Source organism: Oryctolagus cuniculus, chromosome 11, assembly GCF_964237555.1.
Source record: "Oryctolagus cuniculus chromosome 11, mOryCun1.1, whole genome shotgun sequence".
Lineage (NCBI taxonomy): Eukaryota > Metazoa > Chordata > Mammalia > Lagomorpha > Leporidae > Oryctolagus > Oryctolagus cuniculus.
The window spans coordinates 23,083,754-23,098,042 of record NC_091442.1 but is presented as its reverse complement, the minus strand read 5'-3'; the positions used below and the strand labels follow the sequence as shown (position 1 = coordinate 23,098,042).

At 42.7% G+C, this 14,289-nt stretch overlaps 1 protein-coding gene across 2 annotated transcripts in view; it reads right to left on the bottom strand.

Annotated features, from left to right (window-relative positions):
• Positions 1–14,289, bottom strand: part of TRPC4AP (transient receptor potential cation channel subfamily C member 4 associated protein) — a 72,733-nt gene that overhangs the window by 40,233 nt on the left and 18,211 nt on the right. For both annotated transcript variants that reach the window (XM_002710789.5, XM_002710788.5), the window contains exon 4: positions 3,373–3,430. In XM_002710789.5, coding sequence (XP_002710835.1) covers positions 3,373–3,430 — 58 coding nt within the window. The remainder of the gene's footprint in view (positions 1–3,372; positions 3,431–14,289) is intronic.

Below are 14,289 nucleotides of genomic sequence, written 5' to 3'. Positions count from 1 at the left end.
TATGTGTCCCTTTGAGATCCTGATGGGCAGCCTTGCCATGCCAGCCTGCCTCACATCCCCTAGGGACAATGAAGATGCCCAGCAACCCCCGGCGCTATTTTCTGACCTACTGGGGCATTTTGCTTTATTTAATGACTTTAGGGCAGGGTGGAACACAAGATCACTTTATCCCAGTATTTCTACTTCCCATTTTTAAAGGGAACAGGGGTTCACTCATTCATCAAGCATTTTTATTCAGTACATACTCTAGAGCAGACATAGCGGTGAGCAAAAAAGAAAAAAAGCCTCAGTGTCTGTGGAACCTCTAAATCGACTGGGAGGAGAAGAGAACAAATAGAAGCACCAATAAGCAATTAGAAGGTGCCACTTATTGGAAGGGAAGTCGGAGGGCATGAGGACCAAGTTAGAGCACAAAGCAGAGAAAGGCAAGATGGATGTGAATTCTCTAAGCTACCACTATCCACACAAACGCAGCTTTACATGCTACGTCCTACTGATGTCAAGGGTAAAAACAATTTTAATTTAAATATACATGTAATATTTGTAGAGGGGCATTCATTAAATATTATTTGAAGTGATCTCTAGCTTTTAATACCAGAATGAAGTATATTTATTCTTTAAAAATTAAATATTGAATACCTTAAAAATAATCTGTAACATACATTATAAAGAATAACAATATGAGTTTATACAAAGAAAATAAAAGGGTTGCATCTCCTTTTTTTTCTTACTTTTTCATTTCAAAGTTGCAACCAGAGTATTCAGTGACAGACCAGGAGGACATGCTGTACAGTGTTTTACTGCTTAACTGACAAAGCTATTTTTGATTGCTGGTGTTTCTATTCCTCTGATACTACACATTTTTATAATATGTGTTAATGCTCTATGACCAGATGCCCTAACTCTTAGTGCCAAAGGTTCAATTCGGTGTATAACACTGAACACATTCACCCATTTGTGTTTTTTGGTTTTGTTTTGTTTTTTAATAGTAAAGAGCCCATCCTTGGGAAGTCATCCAGGTTGTTCCTCAGGTATTTCATCTTTGCTCAAACTGTTTAAGAATGGTGGCTTGTTTCATGGTTTTTGTTTTTGTCTCAGATTTTAACACAACAGACACAATGCATTATGAAGCTACAGTTTTCTGGAAAAGCTGATCTTTTAGGAATTGTGTTTCAGATCTTCAATAAAGCTTTTCTTTAAATTTCAAAAAAAAAAAAAAGGATAACAATAGAGCAATATCCATATTATACCCAACACCCACCTTTTTAAAAAGTTAGGTACTACCAAAACAACAACTTTTTCCCACACATGCTCTGGTAATGACGAACCTTTTAACAGAGTATATCTTACCTTTGTAACAACAATAACAAAACAAATAATTTAAAAAAAAAGCTAAGTAATCTTATGAAATTATTCCTTATTCTTTCAGCTAGCTATTTACAAACAAAGAGGCAGTTCTTTTAGTGGAATGGTTCTCTTCATACTTCATACTGTTTCTTGTAAAGCATCAGATTTGTAAAAGGGTACTACAATAAGTTCATGGAAAATGGAATTAAAAGAGAAGTTTATTATGGCCCAAATCCTTGGGCCCTTGCACCCATGTGGGAGACCCAGAAAAAGCTCTTGGCTCTGGCTCCCAGCTTCAGTCTGGCCCAGACTTGGCTGTTGCAGCCCTTTGGGAAGTGAGTCAGTAGATAGAAGATATCTCTCTCTCCCTCTGTAACTCTGCCTTTCAAATAAATAAATCTCTTTAAAAAAAAGTTTATTTTGGTGCAAAAAAAGTTTTAAAATCCATGCACACAAAAGGCTTTCAAAAAAAATTCAAGGAAAATGCATTCTAAGAAAAAAATATGCATGGATTTCAATTATTTTGCACCATTTAAATTTATCTTTTAAAAAAGTTATTTTCAGGGACTGGCACTGTGGCGCAAAACCACTGCCTGTGACACCAGCATCCCACACGGGTGTTGGTTTGAGTCCTGGCTGCTCTACTTTCAATCCAGCTCCCTGCTAATGAGCCTGGGAAAACAATGGAAGATGGTCTAAGCACTTGAGCCCCTACCACCCATGCTGGAGACTCAGATGAAGCTCCTGGATGTTATGGCCATTTGGGGAGTGAACCAGTAACGGAAAATCTCTTTCTCTGTCTCTTCCTCTCTGATCTAACTCTGCCTTTCAAATAAATAATTTTTTTTAATTAAAAATTTAATTTTATTTGAAAGGCAAAGAAACACAGGGCTAGGCCGGTGCCACGGCCCGCAGCTCACCTGGCTGATCCTCCGCCTGTGGCGCAGGCACTCGGGTTCTAGTCCCGGTTGGGGCACTGGTTCTGTCCCGGTTCCTCCTCTTCCAGGCCAGCTCTCTGCTGTGGCCCGGGAAGGCCGTGGAGGATGGCCCAAGTGCTTGGGCCCTGCACCCACATGGGAGAACAGGAGGAAGCACCTGGCTCCTGGCTTCGGATCGGCGCAGCGCGCCGGCTGTAGCAGCCATTTGGGGGATGAACCAATGGAAGGAAGACCTTTCTCTCTGTCTCTCTCAAAAAAAAAAATCTGTAAAAAAAAGTAAAAAAGAAAGAAAAAAAGAAACACAGGGCCAGCATTGTGGTGTAATGGGTAAAGCCAATGCCTGCAATGCCAGCATCCCATATGGCCTCCAGTTTTAGAGTCCCGGCTACTCTATTTCCAATCCAGCTTCCTGCTAATGTGCCTGGGAAAAGTAGCAGAGGATGACCCAAGTAACCAGGTTCCTACATCTTTGTGGGAGACCTAGAAGAAGCTCCTGGGTTTGGCCTGGCATTTATAGCTATTTGGGGAGAAAACCAGTGGATGGAAGATCTCTCTCTCTCTTTCCCTAACTCTTTCAAATAAATGAATGAATCTTTAAAAAGAGAGAGAGAGAAACAGAGATGCAGATCTCACATCCACTGGTTCACTCACCAAGCACCTGTAATAGCCAAACAGCCAAGGCTGAGACAGACCAAAGCCAGGACCTCGGTACTCAATCCAGGTCTCCTACATGGTTGGCAGTGACACAGGTATTGAGTCCTAATGAGTCCATCCACTGTCTCCCATGGTGTGCAAGACGCTGGAAATGAAGCAGAGTAGCTGGAACTCACACCGAGCACTCTGATACAGGATATGGGCAGTGCAAGTGGAATTCAGCTGCTGTACCACACACCCATCCCTGAACTGACCTATGATTCCATTGTCCATGAACTTCTTGAAATATACCATAATTCCATCCATTACAGAATGACTAAAGAAAAAAAAAAAAAAGAATGACTAAAGAGAGTCTGCTTTGCTGAGGACAGACAGTGTGACCTGCAGCTGAATGGAAGGCACATGATGACCAGCACCTTGCAAGTATACTTACTTTTCAGTTTCTGTCCCCGGATAGAGATTGTAGGCCTCATAAGAATTTCTACAAGGAGCTATTAAAAAAATAAAAAGATAAAAATCTTAAAAATTATTTCAAAGCACACCTCCTAAAACAATTTGCAGTGACAACTCATAACCCAAATATCTGTCACAGTATTGCAAGACCCTCTTGTTCTAAAAGGAAGTGACATTTCATGGAAGGAGCAATGTATCAAATTAGGAAACCTGGGCTCCAGTCCCAGATCAGTTATCTGTGTAAGTCAGTGCCCTTCCTTGGGCCTTAGCCTTCTCATTTTAAGAAATAAACACTTCAGATTAGGTAGTCTCTGGGGTCCAATGCGGCTTTAATTTTCTGAAATGCTATAGAATATTATTACCACTATGATTCTTCTTTAGCTTAAAGAACATTGTGTAAGTTTATCTTAAAAGTCTCTAAATATACATCACAAACTGTTAACACTGATTTCTACAAGGGTTGGGGTGATGTGCATTTATTTTTTATTTTACATACTTTTAATACTTTTATCAAGCTATTTAAAATAAACATGCATTTAAAACTGATTCTGTTGAAAGGACAATTTTTTTTTTTTTTTTTTTGACAGGCAGAGTGGACAGTGAGAGAGAGACAGAGAGAAAGGTCTTTGCCGTTGGTTCACCCTCCAATGGCCGCCGCGGCTGGCGCGCTGCGGCCAGCGTACCGCACTGATCCGATGGCAGGAGCCAGGTACTTCTCCTGGTCTCCCATGGGGTGCAGGGCCCAAGCACTTGGGCCATCCTCCACTGCACTCCCGGGCCGCAGCAGAGAGCTGGCCTGGAAGAGGGGCAACCGGGACAGAATCCGGCGCCCCGACCGGGACTAGAACCCGGTGTGCCGGCGCCGCAAGGTGGAGGATTAGCCTAGTGAGCCACGGCGCCGGCCGAAAGGACAATTTATAATGATTAAAAGGGTCAATCCATGATAAAGGTGTAATATTTACAAATATATGTATATGCACCTAACAAAAGAAACCCAAAATACATGAAGAAAAGCTAACAGGATTGAAGGAAACAAATAAAAAATTACAGCCGGGATACTTTAATACCCTGCTTTCAGTAATGGATAGACAACTAGGCAGAAGACCAACCAAGAAATACAAGATCTGCATACCATAAATTAATTAGATCTAATAAACATCTATCAAACACTCTATGCAGCAACAAAATACACATTATACAAGTGCACACAAAATATTCTCCAGGACAGATCAAATGTTAGGTCATAAAACAAGCCTCAGTAAATTTAAAAGGGGGTCTGGGGCAGGTCGAGATGTTGCTTGGGATACCCACATCTAATGGAATGCCTGGGTTCAATCCCAACTGCTTTATTTCAGCTTCCTTGCTAGTGCACACCCTGGGAGGCACAAGTACCTGGATCCCTGCCACCCACATGGGACACTCACATTGAGCTTCTGATTCCTGGCTTCAGCCTCAACCATTTCTGGCTGTTACAAGCGTTTGGGAAGTGAACTAAGGATGGGAGATCTCTCGCTCTCTTTCAAGTAAGTAAAATAAATAATTAAAAATTAAAAAGATTGGCCACAAGGGAGTGCAGTGGAGGATGGCCCAGGTGCTTGGGCCCTGCACCCCATGGGAGACCAGGAAAAGCACCTGGCTCCTGGCTCCTGCCAGGATCAGCGCGGTGCGCCGGCTGCAGCGGCGGCCATTGGAGGGTGAACCAGCGGCAAAAGGAAGACCTTTCTCTCTCTGTCTCTCTCTCTCACTGTCCACTCTGCCTGTCAAAAAAAAAAAAAAAAAAAAAAAAAAAAAAAAAAAAAAAAGATTGGCCACAAAAGAATAAATTTAGAAACAAGGAAGAAACCAGGAGGAATTCATGAATATGTAAATAACAATATCCAGCGTAAATAATCAATGACTCAAAGAAAAATCATAAAAGAAATTAGAAAAGATCTGAGAAGAACCAGCATACCAAAACTTACGATATAGCTAAAGCAGTGCTTAGAAAGAAATTTAGTTAAAAATGCCTACATTAAAATTTTTCAAAAATAAAGAGGTCAATAACCTAATCTTCTGCCTTTAAAATACTGAAAAAGGAAGAGCAAACTAAGCCCAAGGCAAGCAGGAGCAAAGAGATCATAAGGAACAGAGTGAAAACTAATGACACAGAGAACGGAAATTCAGAGAGAAAACCAACTAAACCTAATATTAAGATTGAGAAAAAGGAGAGGACTCAAATGATGATAATCAGCAGTAAAGAGCGAGGATATGACCATTAATCTATTTTTAAAAATATTTATTGGGGCTGGTGCTGTGGCGCAGTGGGTTAACGCTCCGGCCTGAAGTGCCGGCATCCCATATGGGCACTGGTTCGAGACCTGGCTGCTCTGCCTCTGATCTAGCTCTCTGCTATGGCCTGGGAAAGCACTAGAGGATGGCTCAAGTCCTTGGGCCCCTGTACCACGTGGGAGACCCAGAAGAAGTTCCTGGCTCCTGGTTTCAGATCGACACAGCTCCGGCCGTTGCAGCCAACTGGGGAGTGAACCATTGGATGGAAGACCTCTCTCTCTCTCTCTCTTTCTGCCTCTGTAACTCTGACTTTCGAATAAATAAATAAATCTTAAAAAAAAAATTTATTTATTTGAAACGCACAGTTCCAGAGGCAGAGAGATGAGAGAGAGAGAGAGAGAGAGAGAGAGAGAGAGAGAGATGAGAGAGAGAGATGAGGTATCTTCCATCTGCTGGTTCATTTCCCAAATAGCTGTCAACAGCCAATGCTGGCCACTCCAAAGCCAGAAGCCTGGAGCTTCTTCCAGGTCTCCCATGTGGGTGCAGAGGCCCAAGTACTTGGGCTACCCTCTGCTTTCCCAGGCCATGGCAGAGAGCTGGATCAGAAGTAGAGCAGCTGGGACTCGAACTGGCATCCATACAGGATGCTGGCACTACAGGTGGTGGCTTTACCTGCTATGCCACAGTGCCAGCCCCAACCATTAATCTTATGGAAAAAAAGTATTATGAGAATACTATGAACAACTATATGTAAACAGATAACCAAGATGATATGAACAAATTCCTAGAAAGTCACCAACTACAAAAAGTGACTAAAGAAGAAATAGAACATCTGAACAGTCCTATACTAAGTAGAGACTAAATTAGTGATTAAAAAAAAGTATACATAAAGACTAGTCCTAGATGGCTTCAATGGTAAACTATACAACATCTAAAGAAGAATTAACATAAAATGAAAACTGGAACAAAACCAATAGTAAATGAAGTGCCCCTTAAGATGAAAAGAATGTATCTTACAGACTAAGGGAGTTCTCTCTTTTTATTCTTCAAATTATTTCATTACATGCACATTCATGACTCACACAACATTCAAGCAGAAACTCTGAATAACTTCTATATGCAAGTGTCCAGTGCAGTGGGAGCAATGGCTGACTCTGAAGATATAGTATGATGAATAATGGCTCATTTTTATAGAAGTTGGGTTATTTATCAGTTGCATCCATGCAGCCATGCCCATTTTCCCCTGCCTCTTCACACTGCTAACCCTCACAGCCTCTACTCCTTGCCTTGCTTCAGGGCCATGGCCTGGAGCTTCCCTTTCAAGGGAGTTCTCTTAACTTCAGTTCTGTCTTGATCATTGATACAATTATAGAAATAGTTTATTTATATATGTACATCTTGGATCATGTAGCCTGAAGTCTTACTAAACTTGCTGATAGTCTCTAGTAAGTTTTTTTTCAGTGGTCTCCTTTGTGTTTTCTATATCTTAGGCCATAGTATATGCAAACAGGAATGATTTTACTTCTTCCTTTCCAATTTGGATATCTTTATTTATTTATTTCTCTTCCCCTCCCTCCCTCCCTCTCTTCCTTGGCCTGGGAATCAATAAAGATGGCCAAATCCTTGGACCCCTGCACCCCCGTGGGAGACCCAGAGGAAGCTCCTGGCTCCTGGCTTTGGATCAGCATAGCTCTGGCTATTGTGGCCAATTGGGGAGTGAACCAGTGGATGGAAGACCTCTCTGTCTCTGCCTCTCCTTCTCTCTCTGTACAACTCTCTTTCAAATAAATAAAAAAATCTTTTAAAAATTAAAAAAAATCAATTTTGATGACAGTTTCATAACTCTGAATATACTAAAAGCCACTGAATGGTAAACTTTTAAGTTTTTGAGAGGCAGAGAGAGAGAGAGAGAAAGAAAGAGACAGGCAGATAGATAATGAGAGCTCCCATGTACTACTCCACTCCCCAAATGCTTGCAACTGTGAGGGCTGAGCTGGGATTTGCGCTAGGAGCTGGCAACTCAATCCAGGTCTCTCACATGGGTAGCAGGAACCCAATCACTGGAGCCATCACTGTTGCCTCCCAGTGTCAACATTAGCAGGAAGCTGGAGTCAGGAGTCAGAGCTGGGTATTGAACCCAGGCCCTGTGATGTGGGACTTGGGTGCCTGAACTGCTAAGCTAAATATCCACCCTTGAATGTGACACTACAAATTCATGAATTGTCACTGCATACAAATTATATCTCCATACCGCTGCTATTTTAGAAACCAGACATAGAAAACCATATGGTGGGGGCCGGCGTTGTGGCACAGCAGGTTAAAGCCCTGGCCTGAAGCGCCAGCATCCCATATGGGTGCCAGTTCTAATCCCACTGCTCCTCTTCCAATCCAGCTCTCTGCTATGGCCTGGGAAAGCAGTAGAAAATGGCCCCTTGGGCCCCTGCACCCACGTGGGAGATCTGGAAGAAGCTCCTGGCTCCTGGCTTCAGATCAGCTCAGCTCCAGCCATTGCTGCCATCTGGGGAGTGAACCAGCAGATAGAAGACCTCTCTCTATGTCTCTACCTCTCTCTTACTTTCAAATAAATAAAATAAATCTTTTTTTTTTTTTTAAAAAAGAACCACCTTTAACTTTCATAGTAATAGAACCTGTGTTTTCCAAAAGAACCAATTTCTATTTTAAAGTAATCTACATGCTGTGAATATGACTGAGCCCACATATTTAAAGACACTGACCATATGTATTTTTTATTATTAAATCAATTTAGAAGCAATCCCAGAATGGAAACTGAAAACCTTCTTCTAGCCCCTTCTGGCTAAAAAAAAAAAAAAAAAAAGTTTGGGCAGCAGGTACAAGACACCTCAAGCCAAATGAGAGGGGGGAAAAAAAAGACACCATGGCTTTTTTTTCCTTTTCCCTTAAAAAAACAGATCTTCAAGATAGTTGAAGCTGGAAGATCTGAGAAAGCCTCTGCTCATCTTAAATCAGCAACAAACCTTTAGATAGCAAATCCACATTCTTGAGATTGCTCCTGGCACAAATGTGACACTGTAATTCAACATCTTAAACTGAGAGAAATGAAGGAAGGAATGTGTGTTGTTTTTAGTTTGAGACAGATTAAACTACCGCTGCACTGTTTGTCATTCCTGGAGAAGCACTGGTTTCAGCCTTTTACACATCTTTATTTAATGTTAACTTCACTTGTAAGTGAGAAAAAGAACAAAGAATCATGACGTAGGCAACAACGAACTCTGCCATGAATGTAGGCCTGCTCTTTGTTTAACAGAGACCTAAGGTCATCCTCTAGAAAGTGGGAGTAATTATCAATAGAGTATATGGAATGCTGCAGCTGCTATTTTTCCGTTAAGAATTTCCCCATGTTGGCTGCTTGGCTTAGCGCTTAGGACACTTGTTGAGACGCCCACATCCCACACACAGTGTCTGTGTTCAAGACCTGGCTCTGCTCCTGAGTCTAGTTCCCTGCTAATGTGCAGATGGGAGGCAGCAGGTGATGGCTTAAATGGTTGGGTTCCTGCCACACACATGGGAAACCCAGATTGAGTTCCCAGCCCAAACCCAGCCATTGTGGGCATTTGGGGAATGAACCTGCAGTCAGAAGCTCTCTCTGCCTGCCTATTTCTTTCTCCAACTCCCTGCCTGTCAAATAAAATTCAGCAAAAAACAAAACAAAAAAACTTCTAAGGCAAAAGTCAAACTAAGGAACACAATTTTTTTTAATTAAAAAAAGGATTTTCCTGTGTGTTATTACAGTTTTAATATATTGGTGACTTAATAAAACTCAACTAAATAGAGAGAGTAACCATTACCTTCTCCTGGTGGATACTTTTATTCATTATAAATAATGCTACATTATCTATGCATGTAAGACTTTAATCTCATTTTAACTTATATATTCAAGAGACAGTCACAGAAATGGAAACACAGCAAACTGAGTAGTAACCTTTATGGCTTTGAGGCATTTTATGCAAGTGCTTCTTTTTAAAAAAAATTTAAGATTTATTTATTTATTTGAAAGGCAGAGTTACAGGAGAGGAAGACAGAAGGGGAGCTCTTCCATCTGCTGAGAGGCAGAAACAAAGAGAGACCTTCCACCTGCTGGCTCACTCCTCAAACGGCTACAATGGCCAGGCTGGGCCAGGCCAACGCCAGAAGCCAGAAGCTTCATCTGGGTCTCCCATGTGGGTGTAAGGGCCATCTGCTGCTGCTTTCCCAGACACAGTAGCAGGAAGCTGGATCAGAAGTAGAGCAGCTAGGACTCAAACCAATGCCTATATGGGATGCCGGCATCACCACAACATCAACCCTACACAACTACAATCACCCAATACAATCACCCAACAAAATCTAAGATCCTCAGCTACATAATAGGTTATATTTAAAAAAACAGAGTATGTGTGGCAGGTGTTGTGGCATAGCAAGGTAAGCCACCACCTGGGATAACTGCATCCCATATCCTACTGCCAGTCTGAGTCCTAGTTGCTCCGCTTCCAATCCAGCTCTCTGCTAATGTGCCCGGAAGCAGCAGATGATGACTGAAGTACTTGAGTTCCTGTCACCCACACGGGAGATCAGGATGAAGTTCCAGGCTCCGATCTTCAGCTTGGCCCAGCCCGAGCTGCTGCAGGCATCTGAGAAGTGAACCAGCAGATGGAAGCTCTCTCTGTCTCTCTCTCCTCTCTCTCTCTCCCTCACTCTGTCTTTCAAATAAACAAATCTGGAGAAGAAGAAAGGGGACAATGACTGTGTCAATGAATAAATTAAGAGTCTCTAAATGCCAAGCTATGGCTTTCATTTGGCCCACAACTATTAAAAAGCTGGGGGGCTGGCACTGAGGCTCAGTGTGTTATGCCACCATATACAGTGCCGACCCCACACATGGACACCAGCTCAAGACCCAGCTGCCCTGCTTCCATCCAGCTCCCTGCTAATGCACCTGGGGAAGCAGTGAAGGATGGCCCTGCACCCACATGGGAAATGCGGAAGAAGCTCCCGGCTCCTGGCTTCAGCCTAGCTAAGCCCTAGTCATTGTGGCTATTTGAAGAGTGAACCAGCGGATTCAAGACCTCTCTCTCTCTCTCTCCCTCTCCTTCTCTGTAACTCTCCCTTTCAAATAAATAAATAAATAAATAAATAAATAAATAAATAAATAAATAAATCCTTAAAGCAAGCAAACAAGCAAGCTAGGAGATTTTAACATACAAATCTAAATTTCCTATATGCCTTTAGGGAAACTGTCATGGGAAATGGAAGTCATTTACCTCTTAAAAGCAGGCACATACTTCCCAGTCCATCACAGTCCATGTGGTCATTTAATTTATGCATATGACCTTGCTCTGGGTCTGCTTAAGTTCATTTAATAACCTACTTGGCATTTTACAAATTCCAGGATACAACTTTTCACTGTCATGTTAGGGGTGGGTCAAGCTGACAAGGCCACTGGTCATTTTGATCCAGTTGAGCTTTGGGCAGTATGGTCAAGAGAGGCTTACTATGAGGTCTTGCCAATGATGAGCTGTCTGCAGAAGCAAGGTGGCAATAGAGTTCAGAAGAACAAATGCACCCAACCTAAGGTTAGTGAAGCACAAAATGACCTCAGCAACTACTCATGAAAAGACTGGATTCCTGTAGAAGATGACCTAACTCACAGCAGGAAAGAAAAACCCCACAACATCAAGAACAGTGATCCAAAGATGTCCTCAGATAGGACAAGCTCCTACTACAGGAAGACACATTTTCACTGCAAATGGACACCAAGTTAGAAACCTACATTATTCTGTTTCCTCCCATAAATGTACTGACTTTCACTGAATAAATTTCTTGATGAACAATGCAGAAATAAAGAGTCCCTTAAGTTGCCAGTGCTACAGGACCACCGGCAATGCAGACGAGAAAGAATGCTGAGCTGAAAGTGTAAAGGTATGGCTGATGTATGGACAGAGACTCACATTCAGTCTTTATTTTTGTGGGAAATGGCATCTTTAAGAAAAAGGAAACTTTTAAAAAATTGACACATAGAGGTGTGGTGCAGCAGGTTAAGCTGCCACTGGCAATGACAGCATCTCATATCAGAATGCCAGTTTGAGTCCTGGCTACTCCCCTTCCAATTCAGCTCTCTGCTAATGTGCCTGGGAGAGCAGCAGATAATGGCCCCACTGCCAAGTATGGGAGACCCTGATGGAATTCCAGGCTCCCAGCTGCAGCCATCTGGGGAAGGAACCAGTGGATGGAGATCTTGTTCTCTGTCTTTTCCTTTCTCCCTGTCACTCTGCCTTTCAAATGAATCTTTAAAAAAATATTAATAATAAAGAATACAAATCTTCACCAGACAGCTCAAATTCTTACAAACTGAACATCACTCTTGTATAATCACCACCAATCAAGACAGAAAGCAATCATGACAGCCCCAAATACTCCCCTCCTCATGCTCCTTTCAAGAAATGGGGCAAAGGCAGATCTCTAGGTGGGGAGTCAGATCCTAAACCCTTCTGCATTATACCAAAATAGATTAAAATGGTACAAAAATTATACATATACAATAAGACTTTTTTAATTTTTTGGACAGGCAGCTAGACAGTGAGAGAGAGAGAGACAGAGAGAAAGGTCTTCCTTCCGTTGGTTCATCTCTCAAATGGCCGCTACGGCTGGCGCGCTGCGCCGATCGGAAGCCAAGAGCCAGGTGCTTCCTCCTGGTCTCCCATGTGGGTGCAGGGCCCAAGCACTTGGGCCATCCTCCACTGCACTCCCTGGCCACAGCAGAGAGCTGGACTGGAAGAGGAGCAACCAAGACAGAATCCGGGACCCCAACCGGGACTAGAACCCAGGGTGCCGGCGCCACAGGTGGAGGATTAGCCTAGTGAGCCACGGTGCCGGCCATAATAAGACTTTAAAATACAAGAAAATACACAGTTTATAACCCAACAGTGAGAAAAGCATGAATCAAAACTCTAAAACTGTAAGACTGATCAATATGACAACCTAAAAAGTAAATGTTCTTAATTTAAAAGTACCACTAAGGCTGGCGCCGTGGCTCACTAGGCTAATCCTCCACCTTGCGGCGCCGGCACACCGGGTTCTAGTCCTGGTCGGGGCGCCGGATTCTGTCCCGGTTGCCCCTCTTCCAGGCCAGCTCTCTGCTGCAGCCCGGGAGTGCAGTGGAGGATGGCCCAAGTGCTTGGGCCCTGCACCCCATGGGAGACCAGGAGAAGCACCTGGCTCCTGGCTTCGGATCAGCGCAATGCGCCGGCGGCAGCGCGCCGGCCGCGGCGGCCATTGGAGGGTGAACCAACGGCAAAAGGAAGACCTTTCTCTCTGTCTCTCTCTCACTGTCCATTCTACCTGTCAAAAAAAAAAAAAAAGTACCACTAAGTCAAAATTCAATTTCAAAACAGGGAGCATAAAAATACTTACAAGGATTTTTGAAAAAATAAGAATCTAACAAATTTATAAGAAAAAGGCCTAATAACCAAAGAGAAAAAGCTGCAAAAACTATTGAATAGATAACTGGCAGAAAAGGAACTACTTCTAAACACATGATATACATCCAATCTCACTCATACAAAGATGCAAATTTTTAAAACATGAAAACAATAGGCCGGTGCCGCGGCTCACTAGGCTGATCCTCCACCTTGCGGCGCCGGCACACGGGGTTCTAGTCCCAGTCGGGGCGCCGGATTCTGTCCCGGTTGCCCCTCTTCCAGGCCAGCTCTCTGCTGTGGCCAGGGAGTGCAGTGGAGGATGGCCCAAGTGCTTGGGCCCTGCACCCCATGGGAGACCAGGAGAAGTACCTGGCTCCTGCCATCGGATCAGCGCGGTGCGCCGGCTGCAGTGCGGCGGCCATTGGAGGGTCAACCAACGGCAAAGGAAGGAAGACCTTTCTCTCTGTCTCTCTCTCTCACTGTCCACTCTGCCTGTCCAAAAAAAAAAAAAAAAAGAATAAAGATCTCTTACAACTCAATAATAAAAAGAAAAATAACCCAATAAAAATGGGAAAAGGAGATGTAATTCTCCAAGGAAGACAAGCAAAGCGTAAATAAGGTCATGAAAAGATGGTACCATTCACCAACAAAGACATGCAAATCAAAACTATAACGATACTCATTATAAAAGCTGTAATAAAAATGACAAATAATAGTAGGTCTTGACAAGAATACAGAGAAATCAGAACCCTCACACACTGATCCTGGAAAAGTAAAATGGTGCAGCTTCCCTGGAAAATGGTCTGGCAGCTCCTCAAACAACTAAAGATATTTTACCATATGACCCAGCAACTCCACTCCTAGGTAAGTGCCCTAAAGTAGGTACAACAATGCTTTACAGCAGCATTATTTGTAACAGCCACAAAACGGAAAGCAACACAAGTGTCCATCAACAAATGGAAAAAAATGTACACCTATACAAGGAATATTATTTAAGCAAAAAATAGGAATGGGTTTTGATACATACTACAACATGGATGAACCCTGAAAACATTATGCTAAGCCAAAGAAGCTAGTAACAACAACAACAACAATAAAATCACATAATACATTATCCATTTATACGAAGCACAGAAACTTATAGAGACAAAAAGTGGATTAGTAGTTACTAAGGATAGGGATGGAGTGTTGGA